We start from the raw sequence: 15,453 nt of genomic DNA on the forward strand, positions 1-15,453 counted from the left end.
CAGCGACGGGCGAGCGGGCTGCGGCGGCTTAGATGAAAAAACGGAATCTTAAAACACCTTTTTGGTGTTTTGAGAAAAGTATTTTAATTTTTAGATTTTGTAATGGGACAAGTCAAAAAAACGTCCCAGTTGCCAAACACGTTTCTTTGTTTTTGTTGAAAAAAAACAGAAACGGCAAAAACGCCACGATTGCCAAACGCTCCCTTATATATTGAATTTATATACTTCTGTTAAAGACAATGAATCATATAATATTTTCAAATAGTATCTGGGCTTCTTAAGTACTAAGCTAAGTCCTAGAGGCATGCGTTCTTCTATATTCTACTTTTCTTTTGACTTCCCATGTTATTATCATGTCATATCAGTATTTAGGCTTCTTACGTACTGAGCTAAGATTACTTCTGCAGGCACACACACAAATGTACCATAACTAATATATTCTTCTAAGTATTTTTTATCTATTTTTTCTAGTAGATAATTTTACACTACAAATTAGAAACTTAGCAGGATTTTCTTTTTATCTGAAGATTCGAGGGAAACATATTTTTCCATATATTATTAAGTGTTGCTTCTTCATAGCTATTACCCTTTTTCATTTACACCCGTAACTCGGACATGTCCCTCTAAAAGTGCCATTTGATCTCTATAATTAGATGTTTGCAGAATGCATTTTTGAAGGAATTGCTCATGCCAAAGAAATAGCTATTTAATTTCCCGTTTATGTATGTTGTCATCTTTTGGGTCAATTAGTAAAAAAATAAAATCATTGAAGGTCTTGTTTGGTTGAATCAAAATTCTACTCTCATGATAAAATCTCTCATTAGTTGGCTAATACTCCACAACCTACAAGTTTCACAAATATATCTTTAATCAGAAAGCACCAAGGATTATCATGTTCTTACATATTTTATTAGGCATAATTAAAATTATAGGTTGTACAAAGTGGTTACTTGTTCTCATTAAATCTCCAATATCTTAAATAAATTATTACTTAAAATAGCACATTTTCTCATACATTGCATTTGAATCATTACATATTGCTAAGAGGAATAAGAGATGAAAAAGGTATGAGCAGAAGGTAATTCTCCTATTTTGTTTATGTGTATAGAAAACATTTAATAATTCACTTAGATAGAAGTTGTTTTTTGCAAGTATCAAGAAAGGAACAACTACGGTACTATAAGTGCCTTTATTTCTGAATTACAGATATTTGCGATGTTATAATTATGTGAGTAGTTTTAAGACTAATATACATTTTGGCAAGACCGATAATAATAGCCTGATGTGCAGGAACTCGTCTGAGCGTAAGTATAGCATTCGTTGACTTTTCAATAACTAGAGAAGAAGCATTAAGATGTCCCTCTGCAAGATTTTTTTTGCAAGCAATAGAAAACTATGCATGTCCTTTTATGTAATAACTTTCATATGTATCAAGTAGTATAAACTTTCTTCAATGAAGTATTTTGCAGATTGTGATGTCAACTTTAAGATTCTGTGAGTTAATATGTGCATATGTAATATGGTTGGAATTTTATTAATTTTTTTATAATCTCTAAGGGTGATGTTATAAAAATGCCCATCACTTTTTACTCTCTTTCCTCTTCTTTTTCCTCCCACTTAAGGGTTCTTTTTTGTCATTTCATAAAAAAGCACATGGATTATGAACCACCTTTACCGAACAGCTAAACTTTTAATCCATTTTGGTTAAAATCTACTAACAATATGTAACCTAAGTGGATTAAAATCCAGAATTTCGAAATACGCCCTAAATCTTCTAAACCCTCAATCGTCTATCAGCAATGTAAAATTCAACCAAGCGTCGATGCATCCTTATCGCCATGTATTCTAGTTTAATTAAATAAACTAGTTCATATATTTTCCAATGTTATTGCTTCTGCTATTGATTACCTTATTTTCCCTCTAGTTGCTTTCTCCTTGTGATGGCAATGGTGCCAAATCCCTTCATCTTGCTCCTATCTTTCTACTTAGTAGTCAAAATAGTCTACCGAAATGTTATTTTATAATCTTCCACAGTCTAAATTCATGTTAGTGTTAAAAGAATTATAACTTGCATTGGAACTTTTTCTAATTTTAAATTTTCTCATATACTTTTCATTTTTAAAATAGCATCATAGTATGTTTCTAGTAAAATGAGGCTCCGTGCTCAGTCTCGCCAGACACGGCTCATAGTATACCAAATAAAAGCCCTCTGAGTTAGCTTTGCAGCAAAACAAATTGAAGATCATTCCGAGTTATATAGAGGAAGTAATCAATAATTTAGTGTTGTTGTGTCCGAAACTTCTGTCAATTGTTTTTGTTAATTAGTACCAAAAAATGTCTCAAGTTTCACATCCAAAATAACTCATCTATTTATGAAATTTTCTCCGCTGTTAGATATACATCTTGTCCAACATCTTATCAAATTACCATAATTTCCGGGAAATGAAGTTGCGGCAAACTGAGAAAAATATCCTTAGTTTTAGTTTAGTTCATGAACATATACAAGCTATGTGGTACATAATGTCAATTTCATTCACCCAATTTCTATTCAGGAATTTTTTTTATCATTCAAGACTTAGATAACTCTTATTTAATGACAATTCACGAATTCTTAAAGAAAAGAAGGGACATGAAATAAAACTATGAAGATCCTCAACTTGAGTGAAGAATTGTACCTACACGTTACTTCGACTAGAGATGAATTATAAGGCAAATCATGAGTTGTATACTTATTAAATGTTGAATAGGGAAAATGGATAGCGGACCAAGTGCTCTGAATTTTCAGGACCAATGAGGAGGATGAAATTTTTTAGTACAATAAAAGGAAAACGCTGAAATACTATTAGATGACTATAACCCTAGGCATCTTTGGTCGCTAAGCCTCTCTCAAGAGTGCATATATGTAATTTCAGTGTAGAGTATAAAAAATCAATGGAAAAAAGAGATGGCAACATAAAACCAAATATCTTGTATAAATTTCACTATTTACAAGCATTACACAAAGAAGCTAGACATTGTTGATTGGTTAAGTGATAATTTGTGTGAGGAACTATTATTTGTTTATAAAAGAGCAATAGTTTCAGAGATAGTTAGTTCAGGTTGGAGTGTCAGTGCAAGTCTCAGTTAGTGTTGTAAAACAAGGATTATGTGCCAAACCGTATGTGGCGTGTGCCCACATCATATAATGGTTATTTGGTTCATTATGCAAAAAAGGCATATAGTAATCATGTAATGTTATAATTTTTTTTTTAATTCTTATAGTGATGTAATTATGCAAAAGTTAAATAATTAGTGGCTGTTCTCGTTTTATGTGTTATGAAGGACAACTATCTCTTGTGCCTGACAAGTACATGACTTGTGTAATTACTTGGAAGTTTACATACTTAAGTGTCATTATATAAACACAACATGGATCTTTTCTTCAATTACTTTTTAATTGCTAAAATGCTTGTCATTTTTTTTTAATTTTCTTATGTCTTCAATTAAATTATGTTACTTAGTCACGAGCATTATATTTTTTGAGATTCTAGGTAGCATCCTTGTCCTTATTTTACAAACTCTAGTTGATAGAGGCAGAAGTGAATCTTGTCTACTACAGTATGCTATTGATAGTTAACTTATTGGGTATCAAAGGATGTAAAAGAGATGGATAATTTATTTGATCGTTATTTTTCAAACTGAAATACTATGTATACTTTTGCTAGGCATATTATAATTGGGCAATTGCTATCTCTGATCGTGCTAAATTGCGTGGTCGAACAAAGGAAGCTGAAGAATTCTGGAGACAGGTTACATTTTTTGAATCATAATCTTCCCAAGCACGTTAGCTTTTATACTCTTGGATTGAGAGAATTCTTTGAAGCCCAAATTTGCATTGAATTATTAAAAGATATCTATATTCTTTTTTTAATGTTGTTTTCCCCTTTTAGTTTATGGCAAACATCATTTACTTGCAGCTACTGTGTATAAAGAAAGTTGAATAATGAAAACCCCTGCAAGTGATCCCTGTAGCTATGCACACGCGCGCACATGCACACACATGTATACATATGCATTTTCTTACATTTATGTGTGTTGAAGGCATTCTTTTAAATGTCCCCAATATATTTAATATATCATTCGATATATCCTTTATAAGAGTTGCTACAAAACGATATGATAACAATATCCTTTACCGCTTTTGACAAATTTTGGGCGATATATCCCTGACATGGCTAATATGTCAGCCAATATGTTTGTCCACATGTCCCTCTTATATGACTTGTCACAAAAAATTATAGTTCTACAAAATTTCTTTAATTTCTTCTGCGAAAATTCCAGCCTTCTAAAGTGTTTTAGCAAATTCTGGTTGGCTCTTCTCCTTAATTAAGTTTCTAAACTTGGTTAGTGATCCTAATCATATATTATGTATATTTTTGTATTATTAGATTTTATTAAGTATGTTTAGATTATATTTTAGGATATTATATTATATATGCACATCATCTAATATGACACTAATATTTACTACATAAACCTGATATTTTCTTCTTATCTGTAATTCGATAAGAATTTTGGCCATCACATATATCCCCGATATTTGATATTTAAAACCTTGGTTTTTTTGGGGTGGGGGCTGGGGAATTTTGATGGTTGTGAGGCGGCAACTTGTTTAGCAAAATAAGCAACCAAGAGACAGAATAAGGATACCTACACCTTCCAACAATCCGATGTGACTAGAAAGGTGGTTCTCACCACATTGCTTTCCTTTGGTAGCTCATTTAGCAAAACAAGATGCCACCTCATACCCATTTTATCTCATATGCATAAACGTATGACTATTGTGCATCCATGCATGCGCACATGTTTCTAAACTTAAGTTTGATGTTACCAAAATTTGTGATGTTTAATCCTAATGGACAGTCCATAGTATTCATCTTGATCAACACACCATAAAACATATGCCAATAAAAAATTATAAATCATGGGTTTAGGATTTCTAACCGAGTCATCCAATGATCGCAGAAAAGTACGATTTGTTTAATATAACAAAAAAAATACTCATTTAATGGAGGAAATAAAGCTTATGCATATGTTTTTTCTACATATGATTTTATGACTTGATGAACAAGATGGATAGTGTGTAGATGAACATGGAAACTTTGGTAGACAAAACAAATTTTGTGTTTGTTCATATGAAAATTAAATCACTATATATAGGGATATGAGTAGCTAACATAGAAACTTTGTACATCAGTCCTTCAAAATGCATGATCTGCTTCAATTGTTATGCCCTCCTTTCTGTCAAAGATGTGTAGATGAAAATAATATGAATCAAGTGGGCTTATTTCTTACATTACCAAAATGCCATTCTCTTAAGGCATGGTAAAAATTCTCAAACCTGGCAATTTAAACAGTCGTTAAATATGTCTACTGATCTGTCTGTACAATCAATCAATTTCTTATCTGTACCATTCTTATTACTCATTGTATAATATTGCTGTATGCAAGCTTGTTGGTTGCCATTCTTATCGTCATATTCTTTTATTAATATTGTTGTACACAAGATGTTTTGCATTCAGTGTTGGCTTGTATCTAAAGAATTAGTCAGGGGTGTTTTTGCTGGCATGCATGTAAATTAGTTTGTGGGACTACATGTTCTGCATTAGTAGTTTAGGGGATAAAAGTTTCTTGATTGGGTTATATTTTCATATTTGAATTCATCAAGGTACTGTACCATCTTTCAACGTGCGTATATATTAGGAGAGAAACTTCTGAAGTTGGTTTATAGTGAATCAACAACCATAAAAGTTTCAGAGACAGTTTATTTTCAGCACATCACTTGTTTAAAACATGAAAATATATGCTCAGTGGATGTTGCTGTGGTTATATCATTCTCTCTCAAAATTGGAGGCAATTTTTGATATGGTTGGCCTCTGTGTTAGCCAAAATGATTCTATTTAGCATTTTAAATCAAACATTACATATAATTATGATTGGAGATATATTTTTTCTATTTCTTTGAACACCTAGTTGGTTTTGTTGCAGGCAACAAAAAATTATGAAAAGGCTGTCCAGCTAAATTGGAATAGTCCTCAGGTATTTTTTTGTGCAAATCTTTTAATATCATCTCCATTTTAAGTTCCTGTCATTCCCACAATTTTTGGAAAAATACTTGTATTGGAGATTTTAGTTATTGTTTACTCATTGAATGAACATATATGTCCATTTATGTTCGGGTATTGGAATCTTTTTGGAAGGTTTCTTCGTCAGATACTTCAAAACATTATAACACATAGAATCCATATTATGTAGGCATAGAATACCAAAAAGATTTTATATTATGACGCATGAGAATGATCAAACAAGGACACTCTCTTGCACCTAAGGAATTCATCTATATAAGAAATAGTTTGGAACTTGATGCAGATTTGATAATATTCTATAAATTTATTACTTTCACACTATAAAAGATAAGCATTATTTTTTTCTTAGAAATATATATGGAATAGTATGAAATGCATGAATGGGACAAAATTATTCTGTATTTCTATTGTAATCTTTGACATGTATATTAGCACTTTTTTTTTAAATAAATAGTTTTTAAATTTAATTAAGAAAAAACGATAAAGTCTTTTAAGTTTTTTTTTTATAAACAGTGACCAAGTTTCAATCACGTTTTTATTGCCTGTTTTTCTGTTTTTTAAATGATCTGACTTAATATCAATCATTTATTCCAATCCATGATTGATGATCTCTAGACAATCCTACCATATTCTTGTTATTTAATTCTTGTCCAGTCTTCTCACTATTTTATTTGTTCATGACTGTAGGCCCTTAACAACTGGGGTCTTGCTCTTCAGGTATTTGCTGAGTATGAATTTTTTGTTTCAAAATTTTGGCTCCCTGTCTTTACTCTCCTACTTTCTTCTGAGGAAGCTTAGTGTTTAATGTCAAAATATTGGCTCACATTCTGTTAATTATACAATATCTCACAGGAGCTTAGTGCTATTGTTCCTGTAAGGGAAAAGCCAGCTATTGTTCATTCAGCTATAAGTAAGGTAGGCATGCAATCGTCTAAATGTTTTACTTCAATAGATTGCTTATAAATTCGTCTACACCAAAACCTCTAAAAGTAATGCGGTGAGAGGGTGTTATAATTCTAGTATACTAGACGGATGGCCCCGTGGGCATGCTTGAGGCCCCGCCTTTTTTATGTGAAACGCGTAAACTCGATGAGCGACCAGGGATCAATCGGTGTGTAGAAGTTGCTGCTTTAAACTTCGTTTGGTCCGTGGAATGAACTGGGGGTTGGACTGGTCTGGAATAATCGATGTCAAATGTTCGCTACCTGAAGTTGCATCCGAAAGCAAGCTCCGAGACGTTGGTGGTGAGGATTGAGTTATATATTTTATATGCCTAATCATGCGGGCATCGTAGCTGACAGACGACGCCCCAATTTGCAGTTAGGACTTGATCTTCTTGTTTTCTTCTATATTCTATTTTCAAATGTTTTCTGAATCGCCAGCAGCAACTCCAAATATGTTGGTGAGCAGTTGAGGAGTAGAATGTCTATAGGCAGTTATAAATTGAACTATCAGATCGGTGAAACAGAAGAACAAGAATACTACATCTATAGTTGCGAGAAGTGAAAGTAATCAAATGTCAAAAGCGAATAATAGATGAGGATCTCGTATAGAATAGAGATGTGAACCAATACTCGAATCTAACTATGACAGAAGGTAGCTTGCTTTAAAAGCATTGAGCAGCTGCAATATAAATACACGATAGACTGGTAGAGTTCACTAAGGAGAAGATTTCCTTTGGGCATTGATTTTGCCTGTCAAGTCTGCAGTCGTGTCTTCTGCTAATCCAATACTGGCAAGTAATTTAATTATAATACAACCTGAGACATAAGCCTATTCCTGGAAAAAAAAACTCTGAAAGAACTTCACCAAGAGATATATAGACAGAAAGAAGCTCTAAAGAACAGATGCAATAAAAAACAATTATAAAAAAAGTGGTAAGTTTGTTTTTACCAAAACAGGTCCCTAGTTATATAATGCTCAGAGGATGAAAATCAACGACATGCAGGTCGGAAAAGTAGAAGCACGCGGAAACTGGCAAAAAACAAACAATACAGAGCAGTTTATAAAGCAAAAGAAAGAGTGCTTAAAAGACGATAAAACTGCTTGTATGTTGTTTTTGCAGTTCCGTGCTTCTATCCGACTGCAGTTTGATTTTCATCGAGCAATATATAACCTAGGGACTGTTTTGGTAATTACCAACTTTTTTTTAATGTTTTTTATTGCATCTTCTTAGAGTTCTTTCTGTTATATATTCTTGGTGAAGTTCTTCAGAGTTTTTTTTCCAGAATAGGTAATGTTAGTCTGTATATAATTAAATTTATTGCAGTATGGATTAGCAGAAGACACACTGAGACTTGACAGGCAAATCAATGCAAAAGAAATCTCTCCTAGTGAACTCTACAGTCTATGTGCTATTTATATTGCAGCTGCTCATGCTTTAAAGCCAAGCTACTCGGTCAGTTAGATTGATATGGTTCACATTTTTCTATACAGATCCTCATCTATTTCGCTTTTGACATTTGATTATTCACTTTCGACAACTATAGATTGTAGTATTCTGTTCTCTGTTCAGATCTGATAGTTAATTTATAACATTATAACATTATAACCCTCAACTCTCACCACAAATTTGGAGTTGTGCTGCAGTGTCAGAAACATTTGACATGATATTGGAGAAACAAGAAGTCAAGTCCTCTGCAAGTTGGTGTCAGTAGATGCCCATGTTAGGATATAAAATTATAACCCTCAATCCTCACCACAATTTCGGAGTTGTGGTGCAATAGTAGGAACATTTGACATGATATTAGAGTAACCCCAGTTCAATTCCCACGGACAAGAATTTAAAGAGAACTTTAAAACGATTGATCCTGGTGCATGAGTTTAGGTTTCAGCCCATAAAAAGGGCCTCAACATGCAGGGGCATGTTAGTATATAGAATTATAAACCTCTCACCATTACTTTAGAGTTTTGGTGTAGTGGCAGAGATCTTTGATAGTCTATCCCTATTCGTTGTAACAAAATACTGTATAGAATAATAAACATAAAGTAGTCAGGAATGAGACATCAAGATTCATGTCTGGATAAACGTCCTAATTTTCTTATTTGTTATTCTTTTGGAAAAAAGGAAAAAACTTTACCTGAATTGGTATGTGGATTTAATGTGAAAATATCCTTACTTTTGTTCTGGTTTCCGATAAAAGTAGCTATTGTGATATTTTGGCTTATTTACTGGTCCAAGGGACATATTCTTGTCTTATATTGTTTACATGCAGGTTTATCGTGGTGCCTTGAGATTAGTTCGTACGATGGTCAGTAATGATTCTATCTTTTTTTAATATGATTCTTTTGGTACTGGATGACTATGTATGCTGTATGAAAAATGAGAAAAAGAACCATTGTTATTCCTTAATGTGTCTTTTTTTCTTCTTTTAACAATCTGAGGACTCTGATTTGCTTTCTGTTTTAATTATAATTTATATGATTATATGACTACTCAGGTTCATCCATGCTCACGCTCTTTCATGTTTCATTGAGCTCTTATAATTTATTCTTTTATGAAATAACGATCATTAGATCTTGATTCAAATGCACTAAGTGTTTTCTTATTTGCAGAAAATTGTCTATGTTTGCAAACATTACTTATTCATTCTTATTTAGTTGAACAGAAATTGCTCTAATGCCACGAACCATTTCTCCTTGTTTAGCTGAACAGAAATCACTCTAAATTTCCATTTAAGCATTCAATAATAAGGTAAGCAGTAGAAGGCACTGGCTTCCATGTTGTTGGGTTTCTGATTTTTCTTTTTCTAATAGTTGTCTTTATAGACGCATTATAATGTTAGTAAAAGTAGTGGCTGAAGGAAGTTTGTAGAGAAAAGGTTTTGCATTGAGTCTATGTTGCATGTTCACTTCTGTCTAAAGCCGAAACTTGTGTCCTACCCATAATCAGACACTGAACCTTCACTGGACACTCCTTTGATATATTCATACACGTATATAATACATGTTTTAATTTAGAACACTCGTTATACACTTCTTGGACGCATATTTAACTTCACATACACTTTTTCAATATCATGGGACACATGCTGGGTTAATTTTAGCCTGTATCCATTGCAAAACAATGGTTTTAAAGGATCTTTTGGATATCATGTTTGAAATTGAGCAGTTTTCTGATTTATATGATATAAGAAACATAGAAATGGAATTCTATTTTGTATGAGATGGGAATGAAAAAACAATATTGATTTCATGCGTTCATGCATGTATATATGTAAACTGTGTCCTCTTATCCTATCTAATACAAATTTTCTGTGTCCCTTATCCACACCCCTACCCACAATCCTACCCTTATCAGTGTAACATAAAGTTGATCAGGTAGCAGTTATAATTTCTATTGAAAGTTTGCACAAAAGAAGATAAAATCGAAAGTCACATTCATATCAGTTTCACTCGAGATAGAATGCTTCATGCCCCAAAAATGAGTAACACAACGAGCAAATGACCAATCGTAGACGGAAAGAAAACTCTGTTTTTCAATTAGCATCCTATATCCTTTAATAAAGAAGTATTACTTTTTTTACATAAAAGCATTGCCAATTGCCCAAGTAATTAATTCTAGATAACTCCCAAAGGCAAGTAACTTCAAAAGTATTTTGACCTTATCAAAAATACCTACCAAAGAATTGCCAAAATATTGAAAAGACAATGAAAAACTAGACTTTTATAAACTTAACAAAAACTCAAGGAAGTCTTATCAAATCTAACCAAATCCAAGAAAATAATTCACGAAGTAAATAAAGTAGCATCTATTCTAAATCAAAATCGCAGCTTTCTTGTGAATTTTGACCCTCTGCATAACAAAATTTGAGAAAGTGGCAACTGCTACAGGGCATGTCTTGCTTTTAGCGTCAAAACGGTGAAGTCATTTGAATGGTTGCTCTCACTCCAGTGGTGAATATTATCAGAGACTATGATTCTTTGATTTAACTTTAAGACCAGTGATTTGATTAGAAATTGAATTTGAGTCTTTTAATGCTTACATATATTTGCTTAGTTATTTGCTTTGAGTTTTGAATTTGAGTCTTGAGTTCTATTGTATTAGCATTCCTTAGGATTCTATAAATACTCTTGTAATTTTCAGACTTGAAAGAGGTTAATTTCGGTTGTTTTGAGATTTGGAATAGCATGTGATTTGCTTCCATTGGTCTAACAGCGACAAAGTCTAACCCTTTCTTCTTCCTTATCTTTTCAGCACATGCGTACCTATTACCATGAAAATCAAATCTGAACCACTATCAGGCCCAAATCCATCCTAATGATTTCTATCCCATTGAAAGTTGATACCCCGCCCCTCTCAATCAGTACTGGAGCAAATAGCTACACTTAGGTTTCAAATATGTGATTGTCATTCCATATATAAATAGCATTACCCCTTTACTCATTATTATGATCGTAGAAAGTTCAGTGATGTATCTTATTCTATCTTATTCTGGAGGATTTTTGATGATCCATTTAGATATGAAGTTAAATGAAAGATTGCTTTTCTTGTTTTACATCGGACGTGCAATGTGTCCATATGCAAAGTGTAGGCTAAAAAGGGAATCTGAAGTTAGGTGGTTGAAAAATCACTTTAGCTCTTGTTCATGTATATGTTCATGGCTATGTTACCTGGGTACTTCTATTTAGAAGCTATACCTGAACCGGACACGTATCCATACCTGTACCCGGACCCAAACCCGAACTTCTTGGACACTTCTTGAATATACGCACACGTTTGTTCAAGCTTATACTCAATAATATACCACATGTTTTACTTGAGAACACTCGTACACTTCCTGGATGATATTCTACACTTCATATCTATTTCTAATATAATGATTTTATGTAAATGAAAAAATAATATTGATCTTATGTAAATTATTAATTTCAATATATATAAATATACGTAACATACTTATTTATAGCAGTGTCCCCATACCCTACTTTTTACAAATTTGCTATGTCTCGTACCCGTACTAACACCCGTACCCATACTCATGCAACTTAGGTTCATGATCACATTTGAGGGCCAATGAAAATTGGTACTTTTATCTTCATTTATAGAGATATAATGTAGTTTTTGCTAATGTCTGAGCTCAAGACCACTTTAGCACTCTGACTTTCCCAGCTCTAACCGGAAGTGTATTCGAGGTTTAAGCCCAGCTAGATCCAAAATCAGAAGCAAAGTCAAATTTGGAATTGGAGCCTGAGAAAAACCGAAAGCGTATTAGAAGCTAGAGCTAGAGCCCAAATCCGAGCATAAGCCTACTTTAAAATGTGATTGAGATAAAGTTGGAGATCACAATGCAATCCTATGTTTTCCTGTTTATCTATCATTTGATTGTTCAATTCATCATTGTAGATACTACGTCGCCTACCTGTCATCAATTAGCAATTGTAATGTGGAAGAGATTAGTGCCCTTGATTAAAATACCTCCTGTTTGTCCTTGCAAGAAACTAGATGTTGGTTCTTCTTCAACATGAGGAAATTTGTTGTAGGACAACTTCAATATGAAATTTGGAAGAGTTTTAGTTTAATCAGAAGTATCCTATTTAGGGTTAGATATTCAATTTGAGTTTAGGATTAGTTATTTGATTTGAAATTTGAATTTGAGTCTCTTGGTTCTATTTTGTATTAGTATTAATTATTGATTGAAAGTTGAATTTGAATCTTTTAGTTCTATTTGTATTAGGACTTCTTATGAATCATAAATGGTAATTCACACATTTGAAGTAGAGATTGATTCTAGTAGTCTTTAGATTTTCATGTGATTTGTTTTTGTTGGTGCAAGATCAACATACTCGTATGTTACGCTGGGTACTTCTATATGAAGCTACCTGACTACTTCTATGTGAAGCAGTAACCATACCCTTCACGTACCCCTACCTGCACCCGCATCAAACATCTTGGACACTTCTTGAATATGTGCACACGTTTATTTGGCATGTACTCAATTATATAATACATGTTTTAATTTAAAAGACTTGTCATACACTTATTGGACATATATCCTACATGTCCACTTCTTAAAAATCGTTGAACATGGGGTAAGTACATCTTAGCCGATACCTAAGTAAGAACTATGATTTTAAAAGGCTGTGGATAACTAGTTAAAAACCGAGCTGTTTTCCAATTTATAATCTACATGAATAGAAAAATATAAAATGTTATAGGAACTTTAATTCAATAATTCTTATGAAATATAAGTTAGTAATTTTAATATATATAAATATACATATTAATACATACATACAGCTGTGTCCTCGTACTTTTATCTTTTACAAATTTGTCGTGTCCCTTACTCATACCCATTTCCATACAACTTAGACATATCCTAACTTCTCTTCTTCCTTTTCTTCTTAAAGCAACACCCGCCTATTCCTCTCTAATCAAATCCAACGAGTAAATACTCTACAAATCTCTTCTTCTCCCGTCCTTAACCCTCAAATGATCCCAATCTCATCCATGATGTCTTCACCATCAATATACTCGCACAATAACTTTCTTTTTACCACATTAACTATGATAAACATAATGTTTGTTAGTTTTTAAGAAAAAAAAATGTGTCAAGGCTCCAAAAGAAAAAAGTTCATGTGCCACCCATCACTGTATTAATTCTCTTATGTATAAGCCCTAAATACCAAGTATTTTTATGATTCAACTCTTTTTAGAACTCTGTCCCAAAGAATAACCCAAAAAATTCTAAAACTACCCCTCATGTACTTCCTCTTCTTCTATCTGCTCCTCTCCTCTTCTCCTCTGCTTCTTTCCTCCTCTCCCCTAACTCTACCTTTCTCCTCTCTTCCCCTCTTACTCCTCTTACCCTCCAACCCTTTCTCACCTACCTCCTCTTTCGTCACCACTGAACGTACCCTCTAGCCCCATCATCTTAGGAAAACGTTGAGAAGGCTTAGAGAAGAAGAAGAGACGGTCGACAAGATGGATGGAGAGCAGCATGGAGAAGAAAGGAGAGGTCGAGCTCATCGAGTTAGTGAAGTCCATGGTGATGGGAGGTAAAGGGAGATCAGAAAGGGGTATAGATGGATTTGATGATGAAGTGCGGTCTCCAAGAGGTATAGAAGGCGGTAGGAGGTGGAGGTTAAGGTTAGAGCTCATATCTAGTAGGTAATGAAGGAGGAGGAGGATGAGATTTTTGTGATTTTAGAACATGTGTTGTTCTCGAAATGGTTGTGAGATGGATGAGTTGGCTTGCTGGTTAAAATGATATTACTTGGGCTAAAAATTTATCAATGGCTAGAGTGTTTGATAAAATGCCAAAGAGATGTGGTTTATTGACATGTGATAATAACATGATGTGTACAAAGAAAATATTATAGAGATATTATAACAAAAAAATGCAAAGAGTTCTAACTGAAATGTAAGTAATCATTAACTTGTTAAAATTAGGGTTTGTGTGATGTAAGTTTTGTGATTTCATGTTTCATTTTACGGACTCATCTTAAATGTTAACTTTAATAGTTATAAGTTAACTATCCTGTTGTATGTTAATTATTACAGCTATATGTTAATTGTCACCTGAACCTGTTAACTCTTCCTATCGTTTGTTAACTATCACAGCTATCTATTAACTCTCACATGAACTTGTTAACTCTTCTTGTCGTCTGTTAATTGTCATCGTTACATGTTAACTTTCATATGAACATGTTAATTTTCATGATCATAAGTTAATTTTATAGTTTATTTTGAAATCTGACTGGTTTCTTAAAGCTTACAAATTTCTTTTACAACGAGCTACAAAGGTCCTGACAACTTATAATGCTCTACCAAAAGTATAGTTCTACATAGCAATCCACAATAATCACCAGTTAGATTCTTTTTGCTATTAATTTAATACGTTTATTGTTGATACCATATATACTTAACAAATAATACCCAGAGTTCACAACTTTCAGAGAAAATTAACAGGACAAGCCAAAAGTTAACAGATTTAACTGAAAGTCAACAGTTAACTGAGATAGTTAGCAGAAAATAGGAATAATCAGCATATATGAAACATGTGCTCTATTGATTAGTCTTACGTTCTTACAGTTGATATAGCTCTTCTTGACAACCTATATACTTTTATTGTTGATATCATATATACTTAACATGTAATACTTAAGAGTTTAACAACTTTTAATGAAAGTTAGCAGGAAAAGCCAAAAGTTAACATGTTTAAGTGAAAGTTAACAGCTAACTGAGATAGTTAACATGAAACATAAATAGCCAACATATAGTAAATATGTACTTTATATTGATTAGTCTTACATTCTTAATGCTTAACAAAATTCTTCCACAGTGTGCTGTAAAAGTCTGGACAACCTATATTGCTTTACCAAAAGT

General features: G+C 32.9%; 1 protein-coding gene across 1 annotated transcript in view; it reads left to right on the forward strand.

Annotated features, from left to right (window-relative positions):
* The window catches only part of LOC109826675, a gene marked incomplete at its 5' end in the record, with an annotated part of 41,942 nt that overhangs the window by 3,272 nt on the left and 23,217 nt on the right, over positions 1 to 15,453 (forward strand). Inside the window, 7 exons of the mRNA XM_020393696.1 lie at positions 3,705 to 3,788; positions 6,028 to 6,078; positions 6,813 to 6,842; positions 6,978 to 7,040; positions 8,191 to 8,256; positions 8,395 to 8,523; positions 9,341 to 9,376. Of these exons, the coding sequence (XP_020249285.1) occupies positions 3,705 to 3,788; positions 6,028 to 6,078; positions 6,813 to 6,842; positions 6,978 to 7,040; positions 8,191 to 8,256; positions 8,395 to 8,523; positions 9,341 to 9,376 (459 nt within the window). The remainder of the gene's footprint in view (positions 1 to 3,704; positions 3,789 to 6,027; positions 6,079 to 6,812; positions 6,843 to 6,977; positions 7,041 to 8,190; positions 8,257 to 8,394; positions 8,524 to 9,340; positions 9,377 to 15,453) is intronic.

This window comes from Asparagus officinalis, chromosome 10 (assembly GCF_001876935.1).
Source record: "Asparagus officinalis chromosome 10, Aspof.V1, whole genome shotgun sequence".
Lineage (NCBI taxonomy): Eukaryota > Viridiplantae > Streptophyta > Magnoliopsida > Asparagales > Asparagaceae > Asparagus > Asparagus officinalis.